Here is a 21,943-nt window from a genome sequence, read left to right as displayed (position 1 = left end):
GCAGGAAAGAGCAAAGACCATGTAAATGACCCCCTTATGACTGCAGCTGGAGTCAAGCAGCAGGATTTCCTGAGACAGCATTGTTACATCTGGATTGTTCTCCAAGGGAAATGAAAAGCAGTGCTTCTGCAAGATATTCTGCCATATATGCCAAAGCCACAAAAGCATGCAAGAGGCAATGGTGATATGAACTGAAATGCTAGTAAAAATAAAGGAGAGGTTAATGCACCCTAGCACAACAGTTACCTTTGTTTCAGGTGACCATCATACCTTGGCAAGGAAAAAACACAGGCATCACCCAACAACGATCACTAGAAATTAGTTACAATCAGATGATGGGCAGTCGAGCAACACAAGCAGTGAGGTGAAAAAAGCAGTTTCACGAACTCAGCAAGGTAAGGAAGACCTTAAAAAGTGTGAACAACCAAAGTGTTATTCAGACATTTTTGAATAGAAAAATCAGTCTGCAGAACTGGAAACTAATACCTCTAGAACTTGGTTCCAGAAGTGGTTTGCAGAACAACATAATCCACAATCAGTTCTGTATGAAACATTTGCTGTGCTGATAACACTTATTTTATATCTGTCTTTCCCAAATTCAACTAATATTTTTCTAAAGTCCTAGCAGAGTATGACTTGATAGCAGTGGATAGGGAATTATGAGATCTAAGCTTACGTACGGTCATTTTGCTCCTGTGTATTTCATTTGGTAGATTTTTGCATCCATAATGACCATGAACAATTAATGGAAGCTGAATATTCTATAGGTTATATACCTTTATACACAAGATAGCCACAACATAAAGTCTTATTTTAAGATCCTGTGTGCAACTGATGCACATGCTGACATTTATCAAAGGTGCAAAGATTCCTCTTATGGGTTACCGCAGAATATGAAGACTTTATATTAAGAACAACTCCTTGAGCTAGCAACAATATAAAGTTTCTTGGCAGTTCTGGTTATACACATTTTTAATTTCTTTTTAAATTAAAGAATTAATTTCAGTTTTCCTTAAAATTAAATAGAAGCAGAGATTTTAGACAGAATTCATAGAAAGCATTCATGAAGTTGCAAGTCATTAAGTAATCTTTAAGTTCTAAAGAAACGTTTGCCACATCACCCACCAGGTATTCCTTATGCCTACAAACTACTATAGCGTTTCTACAATTTTAAGTAATTTCCTGACTAGAACTAGAAAAAACAAAGGGATCTGAAAACCTACTTATTTTGGTGAAACGAATACGCACCGTTATATAACTCCAACTACTTATTCCTCATCCTCCACAAAAACAATAGGTTTATGATTTCCCACCCCTGTGCTCTGCACATCTTCAAGCACTGTTGGAACGCTAACTGTATCCTCCAAATTTTGGCTATCAAATGATTTGGAAAGAATGACATATTCAGCACCAGGACTACACAAAAACTGGGAGAAAATCCACACAAAGAGATTCAAAACTCTTTAGTTCAAGCTCATAAAAGACCTTCTCCATACCAATGTAAGCAGGCACTGCTCCCTGGCAAGGAGGATAAGATGCCCTCTGTCCACACCCCTGTCCTGATCTTTGAGGGAAGCAAAAGGCCCAGGAAAGCTGTGTGTCCCACAGATCCCAGGAGGCCCTCTAGCACCTGGGGAATACAGCATAAGGATGTTATCATGTAGCTGCCATGGTTAGAGCATGGAGGACCAGGACGTGGGAGTCAAGAAAATAAAAGCATCTTCCTCCAACTATCAGTTGAAATGAAAGAAAAAGGGAATTGCAGAGCACTCTTATTTGCCAAAAAGGAGAGGACTCTTGACTCACAGGCTAGGAGTTTCCTTTTGGAGCAGTAAGTCTCCAGGTATGAAGGCTCACTCAATAGTTTGCAAGCCTAGAAAGCCATTGGGTAAACTGCCTGCTGAAAAAACATCCCAGTGTGCACCAGGAGAGCTCACAGCACCGACACCTTTCTGCTAACACCAACATCAGAAAGGTTACCAAGCAGGTAAGAAAATGGAAATTTATTTTTTTTAGCTCACTTTTTGCTCAACTCAGAGAAAAAAACAGAATGGTGAAAAGCAAATATTCCACAAGGAGAAAGATGGGGACTTCAAATAAGAGAATAATTCATGGACAACCACAGTGGGCTTTTCTTCAGGTAAGGTTATGAAAATGCTTATTAGCAGGTTTAACAAGCAGAGGAAGGGTTGGGTTTGGGGTTGTTGTTGGATTCCTTGGGGTTTATTTTTTAACTTTTCTTCTTCACAGACAAAAATTGGGTTTCAGCTCATGGTAAAATTTTCCTCTGCTGATTTATAGAAATACCCCTGAACTCTTCATCTGGCATCAGAGAAACAGTCTGGGAAGATCTATTTAAAAGCATTTTTTAAAGTTTAAGTAACTGTACATTAGATGTTAGAACTCAGCTAGAGACTTTAATTTTCAATCTTTTTATAATCTACATTTTTCTTTTGCCAAGTTTAAGATGTCAAAAAGAAAAGCAGAACTAATATTCAGTATCTATAATTAACTTCTTAGACACAAATTGAATGTGATGATATCAATGTCCTGAAACCTAGTATTCAAATGATCCCTCACTTGATTATAAATTTACCATTGCCTGAATGAGAGAACACTCTCTGAAAGGAAGTTCCCACCTTCATCTGCCCTAATTAGATGACAAAAGATAAACACTCTTGAGAAGTATTTCTTTTTCCACATTAAAAAAAAATCCCAAAAAACTTCAAACCCTTAACTTTTACAACTAAGAAGATTTTGCCACGACCCAAAGAAGTGACAGTGAACTAAGCCAACACGCTGCAGAAGTCAGGGCTTTTTAGGGGCTTCCCCACATACACAGATCTCTCTGGCAGAAAGAGTCAGCAGTGCCCGCTCTTTTGCTCTACACACTAGCTTTATCACCATTCATTGAAAATTTCCCATTGAGACTGAAGGCAACTTTTTCTCTTACTCGCAGAATGGAAATTTCTTCTGTCCCAAATCCAATCACATGAACTTGGTTAGATATGAGAAGGCAGGAGAGATCATATTTTCTACCACATACAGAGTAGAAAACAGTTTAAGTTCTGCTGGAAAGGTTGTTGATAATTTTTGGTTGTACTTCCTTCCACTAAACTAGAAATCTAAAGAGAAAAACTGCCAAACGCCACTGCACCATGAAGATTTTTCACTCCACTAGTTACAGGGCAGCCTACAACCTGTTTACTCCTCAAAGATAATTTTTTTTTTTTGAGTCAGTAGAGAAAACAGCACATTACTTTACTTCTACTTCACCTTTCCACACAACCTGTAACACCTGCTTCTCTGAAAGGGGCAAATTCTGCTGCAAGTCAGAAGCTCTGTGGTCTTCTCACTTCTGTATTTGATCTGGTGGTGTTCATGTTTACTAAAAAGATTTTTAAAGGCCTTAAAAATATTTTTAACGGTCTTAAAAATACATGCCCAACACTGCAGAGTTCCATGTCTGTGATCATGCTAGCAGGGTAGTGCTTGTGGGCACCCTTCCTGGTGCCAAGCACTGCAAGGGATGGGCTTCAGGAGCATCAATAGGGATCTCCAACAGACACTCCTGTGCTCTACCACCAAAAACCTGCTGCCCCTCACCCTAGCACAAATACCTCCTGCCTTACAGAATCCTGGGGTCAGCTCCAAGCAGCTTTGCATCAGCAAAAGGAACAGATTTTCATGTTTGCCACCACCCCAGCACAGGAAAGGTCATATGACCAAACAGACCTGATGAGTTTTCTCCTTAATCTCAGGGTCAGAAGGTCTCCCATGCATTTGTAAAGCTCCCATCCATCAGCTACTAAAACAGCCAGTCTCACTGCATCAAAAATGCAAGCAAAAGACAGCATTGTACGTTCTTTGCCAAGCAGAAAGGCATCTTACAAGTTACGTGTAGGAGGCAATGCTTTTAATCCCACAAAGCTCAGAAGATACGCAGAAGAACTGGCAGCAATGCAGAGCAGTCAATGTAATCCAAGGATACTGGAGGTTACAACTCTAACACCCCTTACACACTGCAGTCTCAATGACCCATTCCTTGCCTCACCTCTGTGAGACTGCATTACTTCACTGTCTAAATAGTGGAGAAATTAAACATGAACAATGGAACACAAGGGTGGCCACAAAACACGTTGGTTATGGCAAATTAGTTGGAACTGTTGACATGCATAAGGTCAGAAAATAAAGTATTTCTACTACCAGAGCAAAATAAGTTGTTCCTCTCTTTGCTTTGCAGAAAGTAACTTTCCAAAAGGATGGAGGAGGTGGATTGCCTGCAGACTTAAAACAGGAAGGCACAAAGGGCAGTTGCAAGCACATCAATGCCTCATGCATCCCAGGGAAGCTGCAAGACCAGTCTTTGACAAGCTGAAACAAAGCATTGCATAGCTTATATCTATTTTGGAAACAAACCCACACTTCCATGTTGAAGCAGGTTAAGAGATTTCATTAGTCAGGTGAGGACACCGCTTTGAGAGTTCTCCCATTTGTTTTACAAAGGCAGAAGTTTCTTTTAGAACATATGACCACACAAAACAATCACCAACGTGTACTTATTTCTATAGGATCCAGAGGCACCACTAGACATTGGCTTAGACTAGAAGCTGTCATGTAGTGAAGTGGTGGAAGTCATGGGCACTTGCCTCTAACATTTGTTAGGAACACTTGATTTTTTTTCTTCCTCTCAGCTGTTGAGCTGGCAAAAGTTTATGTTCTCTTCTGATGTATTTTGTAGTCCTTCCACCCTCCTCCTAGATCCCACAATGAATTCCACAGCCAGTGAGCTCAGGTACCTGAAGGCTGGTTTTAGTGTGCATACTACGTATCTAAAAAGGCATAGCTAAAAAGTCCATACCTTTTATACAGCCATCTGCATATCCTAAAGGTGTTCAGAGTCCATCACAATTCACAGGAGATTGCACAGCTGGGAGAGTCCCGATCACTGATCTAATCATGAATCCCCTCTGCACACTCCCACTTCAGTCCCAGACACAAAGCCATGTTTTCAAGTATTTCCCATCACTGTTTCTTCTACTACATGTTTGAAAAAACTTGGGATGTCACCAGGAACAGATTACCTCCTGGGTATGAAACCCAAACCTGCTGACGGATTACAAACATGCTAATTACTGAACATTAGCAAGAGGCTGAGATAAAAGGGCAACAAGCATATCTATAAGGTTGCAGTCACTAAAGTACTTAAGTTGTCCCAGCTTGCGACAGCAACCTAAAACAGCCGCCATCAGGGCTGCAATAACCAATACCCACAAATCATAAAGTTAGGGAGAATGAGCTGATCCCACACTGCCGGTGAGAATGCTGCAGGTCCACATGAGCCCTGTACCCGAAAAGAAGAAACAAAAGAAAACAATTCCTACAGTTGGGATGTAATACACATCGCTTCACTGTAAGCTTGCACAGATGGTTCCTGTAAATTTCTATAGATTTGGACAGAAAAGCAGAGATACCAGAAAACAACATGCCAAGAGAAGGAAACAAGTGCTGAGAAGGTAGGATGTTAGATTTGCCCAGACCAGAACTTTGCTGGATCTCCACAATGACACTAGCACACGCTAGCAGGCAGCAGATTGATAACCACATCGAAACAGGCAACAGCAACTATATGCAATCCTGAAGGCTACAGGTTTAATTATAAGTCCAGTGCAACAAAGGGCTGAGCAATACCTTCCTAGAAGCCACTAGCACATCATTATAACCCCTCTACTTCAAAGTACATAGTTGAGGTTGGCCTCCTAGCTGCTGCTCACACTGGGTAACAATGAGTTCAGCAACGGAATTCTGTGAGCAAATAAGTGAAATTGTTGCATGAACAGCTATCTACTACTCACATAACAACAGCCTGATTTTATTACTAAGAGCAACAACAACGGCAAGAAAACCCCAGCACCCAATAAAAGGTGTTGATTTGAATTCATTTCTTACACATGCATTCAATCCCCTATTAGGTTTTATAACAAAGCAGCTGTTTGCAAGGATAGTTTTAATCTGTCTTCCCCCTGCAAGTTAATGGTGGGCTACAGTTTTCAGAGTGATTTCCTGTTTGCATTATATTCTAAAAATCCTGCTCATTTGCTTCATTAAAAAGCATGTGCTTGGAAGTGGTTTTGATGGCTTATAGTCACATCCCCCCTTTTTGATTGCCACAACACTCAATGTCTGAAAATAAGGGAGCTATTTCAAGTTACATTCCCTTCCCTCCCTGCCCACATGTACTTGGCTACCAGTTTGGGACATAGGATCAGAGGGAGCTTCAGGCTTTAGAATAACACAAGATTAACAGACCTTCACCTCTCTTCCCCCTGCTCAGCAGATTTGGCTCTGTTGGTGTTCACCAACATCTTGGAGACCTCCTGCCTATTCTTGATGTCCTCATTGCAGGTTTTGAAGGCCTCAGCCCAGCTGCCAGTACCCAAATCCCTGCAGCATGCAGCTCCCGGAGTGAGCACTAGGGTTGAAATGGTATTGTGCAGCTGTAGATTGTGTTGATATCTCTTGCCTTCCCATAAGACTCTGACATTTCCCCCACGCTTGATACAACAGCTTCACTGCTTGCCTCAGTTGTAGGTCTCCCTTTTTCTGCAGCTGAGCTCATTTTCTTCCTTTATCCCCCTCATCCAAGAAATAACTCAAGACTTTTCGGCAGCACTGGATGAAAGCAAGTAGGAGCAGCAAAAAGGGGCACAGGTGGGGCCTCAGTCTTGAGTGGTCAAGTGCAAGGCTACAACCAAAACAGTGACTGGGGGGGGGAGCACAGAGGCAATTCAGCAGAGTACTTGTACAAGTAGCAATGAAGTGAGTCTGTGTCAGGAGCAGCCCCACAAAAGACTTCTTCATTGGAGAGATAGCCCAAGAGCCAGTTTCTACTTGGCTAGCAAACGAGACAAAAATCCCACATGCCTAAGCACAACTGTGAGCAGAGGTGTGCTGACTACCATTGCATTATAGCATCCATAGGAACTAGCCAGACCCTTGGAAATAAACACATTTTGTTTCCCTCCCTCCACAAAAGAGTCAGTTGCATAAAGTTAGGTCAACATGTGGTACAAATGCTTCAAATGTAACATCTCCTGGCAACCAGCAGCATGCCCAGAGGAGGATCTGCACCACCGATAATGTCAATTTTTGCCATGGCCATCATAAAAAAGAAAAAGTCTGTTAATCTCTTGAGATATAAGAAGCAAGCCCTATTCCACTTACCAGTTTTCCACTGGTTTTACTGCAGGGTTTTTTTGGTTGGTTGGTGGGTGGGGTTGTTGTTACTTAAAGGAGCAAAGCCTAATACATACACAGAGGTGTCTGACAGCAGCTACCTTCAGAGAGTGAAACAATCTAAAATGAGTAATGCCAGAAGTAGTTTCTCAATTCCAAATCAATAAAAATTTCCAAGAATGGACAAAGATATTCAAAGAATGGGAAACAGCTTCCTAAAAAGAGCTAAGCAGGTTCTAACCTCTTCAGCATGAAAAAGAAAGGGCTGAGGAACAAAGGTCATTAAAACAATCAGGAAAATAGGTAGAAAAGGTTAACAGAGCTATTTCTATTCACTCTTCCTTCCAATACAGGAGCTGGGAGATAGGTGGAAGTGCAAAGCATGTGAAATGGGACAGTTCTTCCTTCAACACGCCCTAAGACCATGCCACTTCACTGCAGTGTATTGTGGATGTCAGGAGTTTGCATGGTTCAATAACATGCTTACCAGAAACTCTAGATTAATTTCTCAAACACAAACTCACTGCTTTTAGGTCAGCAGGTTTCTGGGCTGCAAAATACCAAAAGCCAGTAGAGTACTCTGGTGAACTAGCACTGTATCCTTGCCCTTATTCCTGTACCCCTCCCAAGGCACAGCAAAGGTGGGTTACATGACTGTACATTAACCTCTCTTCTGACCCAGTGATGCTGATTTCATGTTCTTTATGCACAAACTGAGTAGAGGGGATTAAAAATCATTGAGGACACTTGAAGTTGACATTTTTCTATTCCTTTGGCTCCTGCCAACAAGAGCTCAAAGTTTCTTGTACTATTGCCTGAGGAACAACTCTTTTATAAATTTCCTTCAATTCTTTTTCAATTTCTACAGTAGGTAAGTCTGAAGTAACATTCCCTGCTAGTGGCCTCTTCTTTCAAGGCAGGTAACTGAAGTTAGTTCAGAACTTCCATAAGAGCAGGACAGGAGTACCTATTTTCTTAATCACACCAATTTTACAACATTTGAAGGACTTTTTTGTTTATAAAAGCATGTAGCTTTACCAGCAGCTTCATACATGCCAACAGAAAGTCTATGGATGTCTAATTTCTTCAGGAGTTTTTGGGCTGCACTCTCAGCATCTAAAACCAGCACTTCAGCAGAAGTTCAAACACCAGTAGGAACCACTATTTGACAGAGAGAAACCTAAGTAAGATTTGGATATCAGGCAGCATGAACAATTAATTAGGAGACAGTAAATGTCCATGAGAAAGACAATGAAAAACTATGTCAATAGCTTTGACAGGGAAAAGTACATTTTTCTTCTTTAAAAAGCATATTACTTTGTGGACCAAAAACGTACTTTGGGATTTCTGCTATGAGGTTGCAAGCTTCAGAACCTGCAATTTCCACCGCGTAGTCCCTTGGCAGTTTGGGGTTTCTGCTATTGGAGTACCAGTGGTAAACAAGCTCATGCAATTACATGTGAGACGAAGCTCTTCCCAGCAGTGTGGTGGTGCTACTTACTTGGTTTCCAGGCTGTCCCACCTAAGGGTGGTTTGAACAATGGCTTAATTTATCATTGTGTTTAAGGAAATTTATCCAGCAATGGTGTACAACATCTAAGTTCTATCTGCAGAGATGCAATACCATTCCCAGGCAAGTTTCCCTGCTATATATACAGGTGGCAGACTTACAGAAGTTCCACATCCAGCCTAAGTTCCAGTAATGATGCTGTACTGAGCAACATTTTGGCTCAGGCAATGGCACCCTACCTGGCCACTTTCTACTTGGAGGGCAGAAACAAATGTCTGTGAACTGCCAGCAAAGAAGGTCAACAACAACCTGTATTAACAGGAACACAGGCAATGGATGGAGGAAAGTTAATGAATTCTGAGTAAAAGGGGATAACCAATCACACGCGAATACTTCATCCACTTTTGGGGCCTCCAGTACAAGACATCCATTGAGAACCTGGAATGAATTCAGTCAACAGCCACCAAGATGATTGGAGATTGGAAGACCTCTACAGTGAGGAAAAGCTAAGGAAAATGGGCATGTTGAGCCAAAAAAATAGATAGCTTTGAGGGGAGCATAGCAGCACCCTGCCCCAGAGGTCACTGAGAAGATAGACCCAAGCTCTTCACAGAGGTGGAGGGTGGGAGAACAGGAGACACCAGGCTTGAGTTGACACAATTTAAGATGTCCTCATCAGGTATAAGGAAAAAAATTCTCACCAATAGGAAATTAATCCTTAGAACTCATCATCCAGAAAGGTTGCATGAACTGCATTTCTAGAGATATGCTAGACAGGACAAAACCTTAAGCAATGTGCTTTGAATACAATACAGAGTGCTGATTTGAGCAGAAAGTTGGGCTATAGACCTCCTGAGACCCCTTCCAACCTGAATAGTTTTGTATTTCTCAGAACAAACATGTCACAATGCTGGATAAAGTGGTTGCATCATTATTAAAGTGTCTCCTTAAGTAGAAATTATAGCTAAGGACTGCAACACCTTGACAACTGAGTCCTTGAACAAAGGCCTTCACCAACACCTTTCTAGACCTGTAAATAAAAAGTACTGATTGGTGGCTGGTTTCCCAAAAGAGTTTTGAACCAAGAAAATTTTATACATTTGTTAAGGTTTCTCAAGTCTTAGAGTCACTGTTAGTGACAGGATAAACAAGTAACTATTATTCTAGGCTTGTGAGCAACAAATTGTTTTAACAGTGCCAAACAACCCTATGGTGGCAATGCCAAAATTCTTGCACACTAACAGCAGTTTTAGGTATTAGAACATTTCTGAAAAGTTAAGAGATTAAAGGTTGTGATTTCCTTTATCACAGAAGACTACAGTCCAGTAATGAAAACAGACTTTTTCTCATCTCGGTCACAGGACAATGGAGAAAATTTGGATGGGGAGAGTTTTTGATCAAACAGTTGCACTGAAACATTTCTTCCTTTTTCTACACCCTTCACTTGGCTATTTTTACCACTGAGTTCTGAAAGGGAAGTAAGACACAGGGCTATAAATGCAGTCCCAAAAGACAAATATTATCCACATATTAGCTGGAATGGCCACATTTAACATTTAAAACTCACCAGTTTGCTGTGTTTGACCATTAGAGCCCGTAACAGCCTAAAGCAGCTTACACTCTAACACAGATACGTAGACAACTCACTGAATCACAAAGCTGTGTGGCTCAGACAAGGCAATAGATTAAAAGTCTCAGGTCCAAGTGGAAGCTTTTCTCCACTCCTTGTACCCTCCACAGTATCTCACAAGCCTCGCCCTGAAGTCACTGCAACTTACTACTCAGCTTGCTTAAGATCATGGTCAAAAAGCTAAGACACCTCACAGCACAGTTCAAAACTTGCTCAGCCTAATTTCTTGCCTCTGGCATAAAAGTTCTGTGGCTGCCTGAACATCCACCCAACACCACATTTCCTGCAGCACAACCCAAAATCTTCTACTTCCTCTTCTTTTGGCTTATTTATCTGGGACAGCTGGAGTAAGAAGAGCAACTTTCATACCTCTGAATAAGGTCAGTCAACCAGCTCTGGTCCTGTGAGTCTTTTGGTTTCTCTGAAACAGGGTTTTAACACTGTCTAGTTCCTCTGGTTGGAAGACCACCTTCTGTATCTTCTAGGTGCTTAGTGCAACAGAGCCCTGACCTCACCTCTAATATCCCCACTTGTTACAAGACAAGTTTCCTAGAGAAACCTTTGTGTTAACTAATGCAATGTGGCTTTTCTAAGCCTACAACTATAATAGAAGAACAACAAAATGCCTTCATTAGGGACTTCTAGGATATTAAGTCTTACAGAGGGGCAGATGCTTGATAAAGGTATCACGATCCACTGTTTTTAGTAAGACTGATTTGAATGAAAAAATGCTGTAGCCGAAATCTCAAAGAAAATTAACATACTTCATTGGATTTTCCCCTTGCTTATAACAATTGTATGACAATTATCAGCAGTGCCGTAACCAACGCATTTGTATGAATAAGTCAAAGTGAGAAACAGGTTTATTGCATATTTATCCAAGGACCTCCACTCCCACATTGTATTTTAAACACCTGCAAGTGGTGTTGATTACCTCTCATATACCTGTAAATATCACCCCCTATAATTAAGCCAGGCAATTAAAATCCCAACATAAGCCAGTATGTCATCTGAAGTGCAAAACTGGGTGGCCTGCCATGGTTACTTCTATATATCAGATTGCCTCACCTGCGGCTAAGCCCAGCCAGATAATGAGAAATATATGCAGTGCAGAAAGAACAGTTAGTTCAGAGTGTGTGTCCCAGGCCAGATAACAAAGGAAAGATGATTACTCTCTCTTTTCTTTTTGTCAGAAGAGGAGCAAAGGCAGCCCCCCATGCTCCCCTTGGTATAGACCCAAGCCCAGGAGGTAGCAGTGCCTTTCTGAGGTTGTGTTGCCCCAGAAGCTGGTCTGCCCTCTATCCTGTAGTTAGGAATCAAATGAAGCATGTAGTCAAGATTCAAATTTTGTTTGTTTTACCTAATTCTTGATAAATCTCTCCAGTTTCTCGTTATAACAGAATTAATCGGGGGAAGGAAGGGAATCTTCCCTCCAAAGGCTTCTGACACTATCCCCTGCAACAAACTCATAAGGCAAACACTGACAACAGTACAACAGCAGGTGGGAAGCTGACCTTGGGATCCCTGTCAGGTAACACTCATTACCAGCCTACTCCCAAACCAAAAGGCTCAGTTTCACAGGGTTTGCAGGGACTACACCATCTAGCGTTGTATCAGGTTTCTGTTCACTAAATTTGAAGATGGCACAAAGCTGAAATGGGGCGACAGTATACCTGGGGACAAGAGCTCAAAGCAATCCTAAACTACAGAAAGTACTCTGGAGAAGCCTCATGGGACATTCCCAGGTAAGAGACTTCACAACAATCAATAGCCTAGAAACAAAGAGTCTTGAGAAGGGATTGAAAGAACTTAAACTCCCTCCTTAACCCTCTCAAAGCATCATAGATCTTCCAATATGTAAAAGTCTGTGGCAGAGAGCAGAATAACCTGTTCTCCGTTCCCCTACTGAGTAGGGCAAGTAGTAATTGACAAGAAATACAGCTCAGTGCCTGATGTAGCACACCGTTTCTGTTTCCTTCCAGATCCCTACCAGAGACTCCCAGACCTAGCAGCAGCAGCAGATTTGTGCATGCCTTCTGCTATCATTTTTACAGCTAAACATAATTTTTATAGTACTACATTAGGTTAGGATTCTTGGAGGGTGCTTGAGGTGAGAGACCATATTTTGATATATTTTATACATCTGTTGAGTCACCTCACTTCTAGAATCCTTTTTGTTGTACTTACAGCTCGTTCCTGCATCTCCTCTTTACGTCTTGGTTTTATGAGAATTATCTACTTTGTATAATTGTAATTTATTCTTCATTGCTACAGTTTCATTGGTTTTCTTTTCCTAAAACCCACAAGATCCCCACCTGTCCTCTTCATACCCTTGGTATTCTAAAATGGGCTGCATCTTAAGCAGGTACCGTTCATCAAGATTAGTTTTTACACTGCATGTCTGAAGAACAAACAATCCACCCCACAGAGCTTAGCTGCTTTAGTCATACCAGCAATACAAGCTACTACAAATCCTCAGGACACTTACTCAGTGCACTATAAACCTTTGCCCAGTGAGAATCAATCTCTATTCTCTTAATGATACTGAAAGTTGTCTTACAAAATATGCCCATAGGTTGGAGCCATCTCCACCTTCCTTGCACTGTCAGAAATCTCAGTGTGGAACCCTCACTCACTTTGCAGCTCTAGAAGTCCTTTTCCTTTACTACTTCTGCTTAGGGAATCTGAAACATTGGAGGTCTCAACGTAGCTTTGAGACTTCATTTTTCATTTCCATGAAAAAGTGAGGAAAAGCAAACTCTGTTTAGTAACATTCTTTTGCCTTCAGAAGAGCTAAATTAGACCTTCCTTCCCACACATTTCTGTCCCCAAAAGCAACCTGCAAGTCTCACAGCAAAGCTAGGAATACACATTTGCAGCATTTTTCTTGCTTTCTTTACTCACTCAACAGGTTCACACTTCACAGGCTCGGCTTTTAGTCTACCTTTTTTGTTACCAAGTTCATCAACACTGTCTGTTTATCTGCTCCATCCAAACCAATAAGGAAATAAGCCCACAGAAGATAAGTGGGAACTCTTCAACAGCTACCTTCCTGCTGAGCCAGCAAGTGCCATTTCTGGCACCATCTGTGTCCTGAAAGTCTGTTCTCTAGTGTTTTATTCACTAAACATGAAAAAAATATTTGGAAAGAAAATCTCTTGAAGCATCTTCTACACCCATAGATGCTAGTTTTAAAATGTTTTAAAAGAAAGAGAAATAAAAGGGGTTGGCATTGCACAGTTCCTTCTCAGAACTCTACTCGAATCCCCATTGTGTTACACCAGAAACAAATTTAGGTACTTCAGCTTTAATCACCATACCTAGATCTCCTTCCAGAGGGCCTATAATTTTGTCTTGCAAATACACCTCCAGTGCTGAATACACACAATTTAAGAGTGAGAGTACTTGCCATTACAAATTAGGAGTTAAAACAGTGTGCTACAGACTGCAGCTCAGGAAAGGGTAAGAAGAGATCTATTTACTTTTCTGCAGCGACCACAGAGCCAGGGTACTCGTTTTCAATGAGTAAGAGATGAGACTAGGGTATGTGGAGAATAGGAAACAAGGGTGTTCCAAATCCTTCACTGGTCATGATTCTTAGCATCAGTCTGGGCTTTTTATTTCAAGAGTGAGGACAGAAAAGGGGAAGAGCACTGACATTACATACTACACTACTACTACCCACATACTACCACTAAAAATGATGCACTGAGAGTTTGCTCCACAAAACAGACTTTTAACAAGATAAAATGACATATTTGAACTATAAAATCTGATAATGTATGAGTTCTCCAAATTACAAATTATGGCTACAGTAACCTCTATAGACAAATTATGCGTAAGCAGCAGAAAAGGAAGATCATGCATGCGGAAGTCATGATGCTTCTATGGAACTGGTCACTGGTCCAGGATCCTCCCAGTCCAGTGAGGGTAGGGGGCAAGATACTAGTGAACTCATGGATGAGTAGAAAACATGATCCTGGCTAATCCTCTACCAGTCCAGACTCCAGCTGCAGTCTGAGGTAACTTCTAAATTTTCTTACTTCATACAGAGAGATGCTGTCTTCCCTCCACCTCCAGTTTCTCCTAGCTGGGCAAGGAGCACAAGAGTACCCAACTCACACATACAGAAACTTTCAGAACCTTGCCAAAAATCTTCTGAAGTTCAAATTAATTACCAGACAAGTTTTGTACAAACTTAACCTTGAATGTCTTAGAATAAATTAGAATTTTATCTTTTACAGCTGCACTTTTCAAGTGAGCTCTTCAGGATAGCAACCTTACGGTTTTGTTTCAAAGTAGTAACTCAGCAGATTGTAGCAGTTCATTATCTGCCTTTTTCTCCACCACTTAGCTCTGAATACGGTCTAAAAGGGTTATCTTACCTTTTTTGCTTATGCCATGATGGTCTGATAAGTGCATAGTGAGGTCTTACATAGCACAGAGGAAACAACTACAAACCCAATAGCTATGACTGGTTTTAAGAGTCAATATTTTAATCAATAATGTCCCCCTACATGAAGGAGAACACTAATTGATATATTTTTCTCAAAAGGGGCAACCAGAAAAGTAAATAGTTAATCTGAATTTCTGTACTTGGTTCCTGAAAAATCTTGCTAATAAATGCCTGTTACTCAGTGGCCATTTATACCCACTGTTTCCCAATCTATATGGAACCACTGTGGGCCAAGTGTCTCACCACGAGTTTTCAGGACACCCAGTTACGTCCAAGGGGAAGTCAAAATTTCCTTATCACTAAAGTTGAGTGTTTTCTCTCCCCCTCTAGAAAAGGCACTAGATTTTTCTAAATAGACATGCATATCTCTTAGAAAGATAAGAGGGTGCACCGGTGAAACAGTTTCTAGGTTTTCACCAGAAACGGATTTACTCCAGCATGCCACAAATCTCAAAAGCCGTATTCTACACGCATGGAGAACAAAGGACCTGTATCAACAGTGGGGCACCTTCCTCACATAATGGATCTCAAAACACTCACAATTCAAATTAACTTTCAACATTGCCTGAATTTTTTTCTGGTTTTGGAAACCAGGAGGCAAAACTCACCTGTGGTGCTCAGAGGTGGGAGCTACTACCAAACCCTGTTGCAGATGAGCTGTATTTGAGAACATTATGGATGCCTTCCTTACAAGAGGGCCCTATGAGTGTTTTGTTGGAAGCCAAGGGCCATCTCTGTACACAGAGATGCTGGCTGGGTCCCAGTCCCATGTGGCCCAAGGCATACAGGTACCACTGTGTGACAGCTTGGCAACAAGAACAGCTGTGAAGCACTGAACTGGAGGCAAGCACACTGACTTCTAGAAACACTTTCACTGGCTTTATAAAGAGCTTGTTTTAATAAATAAAAAAAATTAAGACAGTTTCTACAGCTTTTGCAAAGAATGGCACTCTAACCATCCTAGTAGTGGCTATACCGGCAGAAAACAGATCACAAGACCATTATTCTGCTGTTCTTTTCACATACCCTGTTGTCACAGTAAAAGGAAAGGTGTTGCAGAGTACAAAGTGTGTTTTGTATTTCAATATGGAACATCCATGATGGCTGGTACACCAACTAACCTGGAGATCTCTTTCATCAGTCGTTTTGGTCTGGTTTTAAGGATTTCACACCTATTAGAAGTCAGTCTTGATTCAAGCAATTAACAAAGGGGTGATGAGGCAAGCAAATTGGCACAGAGGGACTATAAGACACAATCTAAGTAAAATCACTCCAGCTGCCGCACGTGCACACTCACTTGCCATCCGCTCAGAAAATATTCTGCAAGAACATTGCTTCAATATAAATACCTCTCTGAATGCATGCATTTCTACTCTCCTCACTAAGAAAGACTTGTTTTAAAGGGGAATCATCAAAAACCTTCTTACAGAGTTCAAAGGCAATTTTTTCAAGGATTTCAACACCAAAAAAAGACATCAGAACCCAAGGTAAATTGACATAAGACAATTCCCTGATTAATTTAATCACCAGTTGCTGTACTTTATCAGCACTGTTTTAAGGACATACAAAGCTCACCTGCTTAGGTGCAGAGGTGCCAGACCACCAACACTTACAAATAACAACTTTAGGAAGTTCGTGGAAAGGCTGTACCTGGTAGGCAACCCTGATGTTGCAAGAGAATGCAAAAAAAAGTATTGTAGAAATTTTGGGGCCTATAAATTTTGTGCTCAGAGGGTCAGGTCTGTAAAAGTAACATGAGGACACGTAGGCAAGGCTGAGATTATTTTAATAGGCACAATTTAATCTCTTCCTTAGGAACTTTAGAAGACAAAGTGTTTTTAAAAAGATGGGAAGAGAAAACATCTGTCTGAGACCAGATGTCACCACAGAAATTGCAACAACGGAGAAGAAGGCTCTTTTAAAAGTCAGCAGATGAGAAATGGGCTAGATACCTGTAACACAAACAATATTAGCTACACGTGTAAGGAGTCATGATCAGGCAAAAGCGTTTCTAAGTACTCTGCTCAACAGCACTTCTGTTAAACATCTGTTTTTTCACATCTCTGAGTTGTATTCCCCTGCTCTGATACTTACTATTCTTACACAAAATCCTCATAGGAATTTTTTACCAAAAAATAATTAATCTTCAAATTAGTCAGCCTAAACCATTTTTATTACTATGCTTCCCAGAAGCTTGACATAAAAAAAAGCAGTTATGAAATTGAAATAAGAGATATCAAGTGGATACTGTTGAGCTGAGGGGTATGCAAGGCTTGGGAAGTGCAGAGGAAAAGCTCACATGGGCAGCAGGCACCAGAAAGGCAGGCTGGAGCAATGAGAGTTGGTGTGATACCTCACAAGGACCCTGTGGTTAACAGCCTTGATTCAACAGACCAATGCCTCCATTTTCCTTCAAAGCTGGGAGGCAATCAGGCAGTGCAAACAAAGAAGTAGTTACAGATAAAAAGTCAAGATGAAGGGGACAGACCAAACCTGCTGGAGAACAATGCTACTGGAACTTTATCCCCAAACCCACCACCCTCTAAATTCCCTCAGGCAAGAGGTTGACTTACCACTAATGAAAAAACATTTTAAACATATACTAGGCAGAAAAACAGTAAAGAAAACAGATCTATCTGTTCTCACAGTTGGCCATCTACTGCAAAAATTAGAAGACTATTTGTGGAGTGTAAACAGCAAGTATGTATTGTACTGGTGGGTGCCAATAACCAGAATACTGTGAATGAACAATTTGCCATAATGCCACCAATACAGAGGAGCAAGGAAAACAAAGAAGAGCCCCCCCAAAAAACCCCTCACCCACACCATAAAAAGGACCAGAACTAATTTTCTGCTTCTTTAAAGGTTTCTGACCAAGTATTTAAATAAGAACTTTTATTAAGTTTGCTGAACTTATACACCAAACACCAGCAAGGTCCAAAATGGATGAGCTTTCAGTCAAAGAGAGTGACTGCATCAGGAAGCCAGCATTCACCAAGGAATCCATTTCAACATTTTTTATGGTTAACTTGGAAAACAGAAATGAAGGCAGTTATCTGAATTGCTTAGAAGGCTCTATTGTTCCCTCTTCCAAAGGATTTTTCCCCAGAACAGAATGGGTGGTGTGTGCAGAGCAAGTGAAAGGTGGGGGAAGGGGAAAAGTCCTGTGGATAAAGAGAGAAACAGAAACATAGTTTTTAAGCAAAGATATAATTTTTTTAAAGTAACTTCCTACCTCCCACTGCAAGTGAGGCGGGATATTCCTGATCTGAAGCTTCCGACTCCTGCAGATAAATTAAAGAAAATAGTTTTTAAAAAAACCCAGAGAAAACATTATTGCAAGATAGACTATACATAGCAGTGTCATACATTTAAGCATCTGTCATACTAAAAGGGGCAAAACCAAATACAGAATTCAAAAAAACCAACAGATCGCCGAGGGGGGAATGTCAGGTCAAAACCATTTCAAGTCCAAAGAACTGTTACAGAAATACTCGTTACACATTTGACAGCTGTTACATTTCATGAAGCCTCCACTTTTCTTGAAGAGTATTTCTATTTTAGCTTTAAGGCCTTCAGTATTTAATTCTCTGTTATAAATGGGTGTGATATTCCCATGTATTTGTACTGGGTTCTCCTTCACGTATTTTAAGAGTATTTTGTTGTTGTTTTGTTTTTTTGAATTCACCAAGATGATACATTCCTTTAAGGTAAGGAATATAAATTTGAATAAATATATTTGTTTTATTATTAAGCTTTTCATTAATCTAATGATGGACTATTTTCTAATATTTACACAACTAACATTCTTCATTCATTATTGGGAGGAGAGGGTAAGAATCAGTAAATTCATTGTATTTTCACCCCAAATTTACATCAGTTTTCACTTATCTAGTAAACAAAACATTCACTTTGAAGTGCTACTGCAAAGCCTGGCAGTGTGCTGGCTGCCTTCACAGCCAAGTCCTTTGTCTCCTCCCTTCCCCCAAAGGGAGAGAACAAATAAATGCCAGAGATGCCACAAACCCCTTGGGATTTACAAGAATGTGTAGATTAACACAGTTTCGGCTAGGCTCAGGTATGTTGAGCTAGTAGGGTCAGCCTGACCATCCTGGGGAACTCTGGGGAAGGGGACAAGAGAGAGCTTGGAAGGTCTCAACTGCATTTTGGTACACCAAAGCAGCTGAAGTAAGTGTCTTGTGTTCAAATGCTTAGTTCTACCTCACATTTTAATTGCTCAATAATGGCCTCTCTCAGAAAAAGATGCTTAACATTTTAAGGACTTTTTATAACAGTTAAATTTATACAAGCCAGTGAAGTCTTGAAGCAAAACAAGTTTTAGAGATGTTCCTGTCTAGCAATAAAATCAAAAGCTTTCCTTTTCGCCCCCAAATCCTTTTAAAATACACTTCTTTCCCTAACACCACCACCTACCCAGGCCTGCAGTGAGTGTTTTACATCTTGAAATACTCTTCCCAACAGGCTTTGTTCAAGGCACAAGCACAGGTTACAGCACAAAGCCACCTTGCCCAAACTGCTCCTCATGTGGAGGTGTCACCCCCAACACTACAGAGACAATGAGATGAAGCAACAATCGTGATTTGGCCAGAAAATAGAAACAGGTCTTAGTTTTGTAGCATTTCTCAGCTGTTTTCACTCCCTCTCAAGCAAGTAGGAGCAGATTTCAGCATTTGATCATATAAATAGGCAGGGAAGGGAGAACGAAAACCCAAACCACACAACCTAGTTAAGGTTTCGTTTTCAATAAAACGGGGAAAGTTAGGAGTTTCTTCACTGTAATAGGGAGGGCAGAAAATTTCCTTGAAGGCTGCAAAGTTATCCTTAGACTGTCATCTCAGCTAGTGATACTGCTGCAGAACAGTCACCCTAAAATAGTGATATACTGCTCTGAGACATCAAAATAATCTCCCACAGCAACCTGAAACTTGGAAGCTGGGTCCTGAAGTAGAGCATAAAAGGGGATGTTCGTTCATTATTAAAAATACTGAGAATTTTTCATACAGCAAAACCCCAAACCACAAAATTGGCAGCCAATACACTATTCAATGAGCTTCAAATTGTGTTGTGCTATTACTCTCTCACACTTGTAGATTCAAATTAAAATTCATGAGTTTCATAGCAAGGAGTGCCACTCACAGAAGGATCCGAGTCCAAGAGCCCTGCCACCATACCAACAGCAGGTCTCACCCCAGCCCCATGCCCAAGTCTGGCCACCAATGCTCACACTGAACAGGGTATATCCACTGATGAGAAGGGGGGGTGAGGGGAAAGTCCTTTCCAGAAACACTTATACAAGTTTCACAACACTACCACCTCACATTTCATTTCACAAGGAAAACCTACACGTCTTCTCTACTGCTCAACACCCGAAAGATGGACCAAAAAAACCTCAATCTGTGCTTTTAATCATCTAATGCTGAGGACTAGCACAAGGTTTGGAGTTAGGCTTTTTTCCTTCCCCTGGTGACTTCAAGGGTCTGAAAAAGTTTGATGCAATTTAAAACTTTAGACAGCCAACATTTGTAGCACAGGAATTACTTAAGCCTCCTGAAAAGGAGAAGGAAAGGAGACGAGCAAGGAAGAAATGACACCTTAAAATCACTAATTTCCCTGCCACATTCACAAAACAGCAAAAGAAAAAGGCAAGCTAAGTACTAAACAGGTACGGTCCTGTTGTGCACCTCAATTTGTGGCAATAGTGAGACACCTATTGTACAAAACTGAAAGGTCACTTCAAAAGTACAAGAATAGCTATAAACACGCCATTTAATTTGTAACTATTGGTACCTTCATCAGCTTCTTAGCTGCAAGTAATTTTAGCTTGTCACCTAGTGCATAAATTTGAAATCTGGTGTTTACTGATGTATGAGAAAAAAAAAAATTGCATTATTTCTATTTACCAATTATCCACAAGGAAAAAATATAACTGAATAAAGCTTTGCATGGCCAGGAGAGGAATCACACAGAACCAGCATAAGAGATCATGGACACATTTGAGATTTTGCTATTTCATTCGCTATTAGCCCCTGCCTAACAGGTCCTAATATACTCCTTAAGAATGCCTAAAAGGACCCAAAACTTGAACCTCTTTCCCCCTCTAAACGCAGAAAGGACAGCTAGAAATGACTTAGTCGCTTTTGTGTCGGCAGGAGCACAAGGAGCAGCAAGCAGACAGGGAGCGACCATCTCCCACGTGCTGCCAGAGCCCGCGGCCGCGGCTCCCGCCCGGAGATCGCTCCTCCCGCACGGCTCCCCGCGCTGCGCGAGGGAATTCCGCAGGCACTCTCTTCTCTACCGCGGGCATGCCAGCCCGCAGAAAACCAGCTCCCAAACTCCTCCAGAAAAATCCCAAACCGAGCGCAAAAGCGTAGCAAAGGGTAAGGGACAAAGCTGGGTCCTGACTGAATAGAACAGAGGAGCAGCAGCTTCCACGAGGATGCGTTCTGACTTCAGCGAGCACTCTTTGGCGCAGCGTCGAAACTCCACACAATAGGTGGGGAGAGGAAAGAGAAAAGTAGGGAGTATCTTCCTGGAAATACACTCCCATCTCAGGCAGTTAGCTCTTTCAGGATGCTTTCCATCTTCCTCACGACCCTGTTTTCTTCAGCAAAGTAGAAATATGCAAAGATCCCATAGCTTTTTTTATCCCAGGCAGCAGAACCCTACAGAGGGTTTTGTTATGTTCTGCTTTGAAATAATCTCAAGTTTTGTTACTTTATGACTACTTGCACTCACACCAAGTGGGTAAAACAAGAAAAAAAAAATTCTTTCTCATCCCATGAAGGTATTTCACTACAGTAGTTTCATTTAATATTTAGTCCACCTAGTCTTAAATCCTTAGTAAAACCCTGCCAGCACTTCTCATCCGTGTGACTCACGTAAGCCTTGTGTATGCACTTTTTCCAGTTTAAGCAGATTTCTTAGTTCATTTCTCCCATTCTAAATAGGCATTGCAAATAGATGTCAACTGAAGAAAAAAGCGTAGGCAAATCAGGTTTGTGCTCTGTATCATACTAAGGGTTTGGAAGGCTACTTCAGGTATTCCCACTCGTTTCTCTGTTTCAAAGATACCCAATAAAAAGTGTTCTGG

General features: G+C 41.0%; 1 protein-coding gene across 1 annotated transcript in view; it reads right to left on the bottom strand.

The window, feature by feature from the left end:
* The window catches only part of IGF2BP3 (insulin like growth factor 2 mRNA binding protein 3), a 112,471-nt gene that overhangs the window by 69,090 nt on the left and 21,438 nt on the right, over positions 1-21,943 (bottom strand). The window contains exon 4 of the mRNA XM_066195734.1: positions 18,068-18,116. Coding sequence (XP_066051831.1) covers positions 18,068-18,116 — 49 coding nt within the window. The remainder of the gene's footprint in view (positions 1-18,067; positions 18,117-21,943) is intronic.

Source organism: Chamaea fasciata, unplaced genomic scaffold (genome assembly GCF_029207755.1).
Source record: "Chamaea fasciata isolate MVZ Bird 193981 ecotype frontalis unplaced genomic scaffold, bChaFas1.0.hap1 SCAF_1, whole genome shotgun sequence".
Taxonomy (NCBI): Eukaryota; Metazoa; Chordata; class Aves; order Passeriformes; family Sylviidae; genus Chamaea; species Chamaea fasciata.
This window is presented reverse-complemented; position numbering and strand designations above follow the sequence as displayed.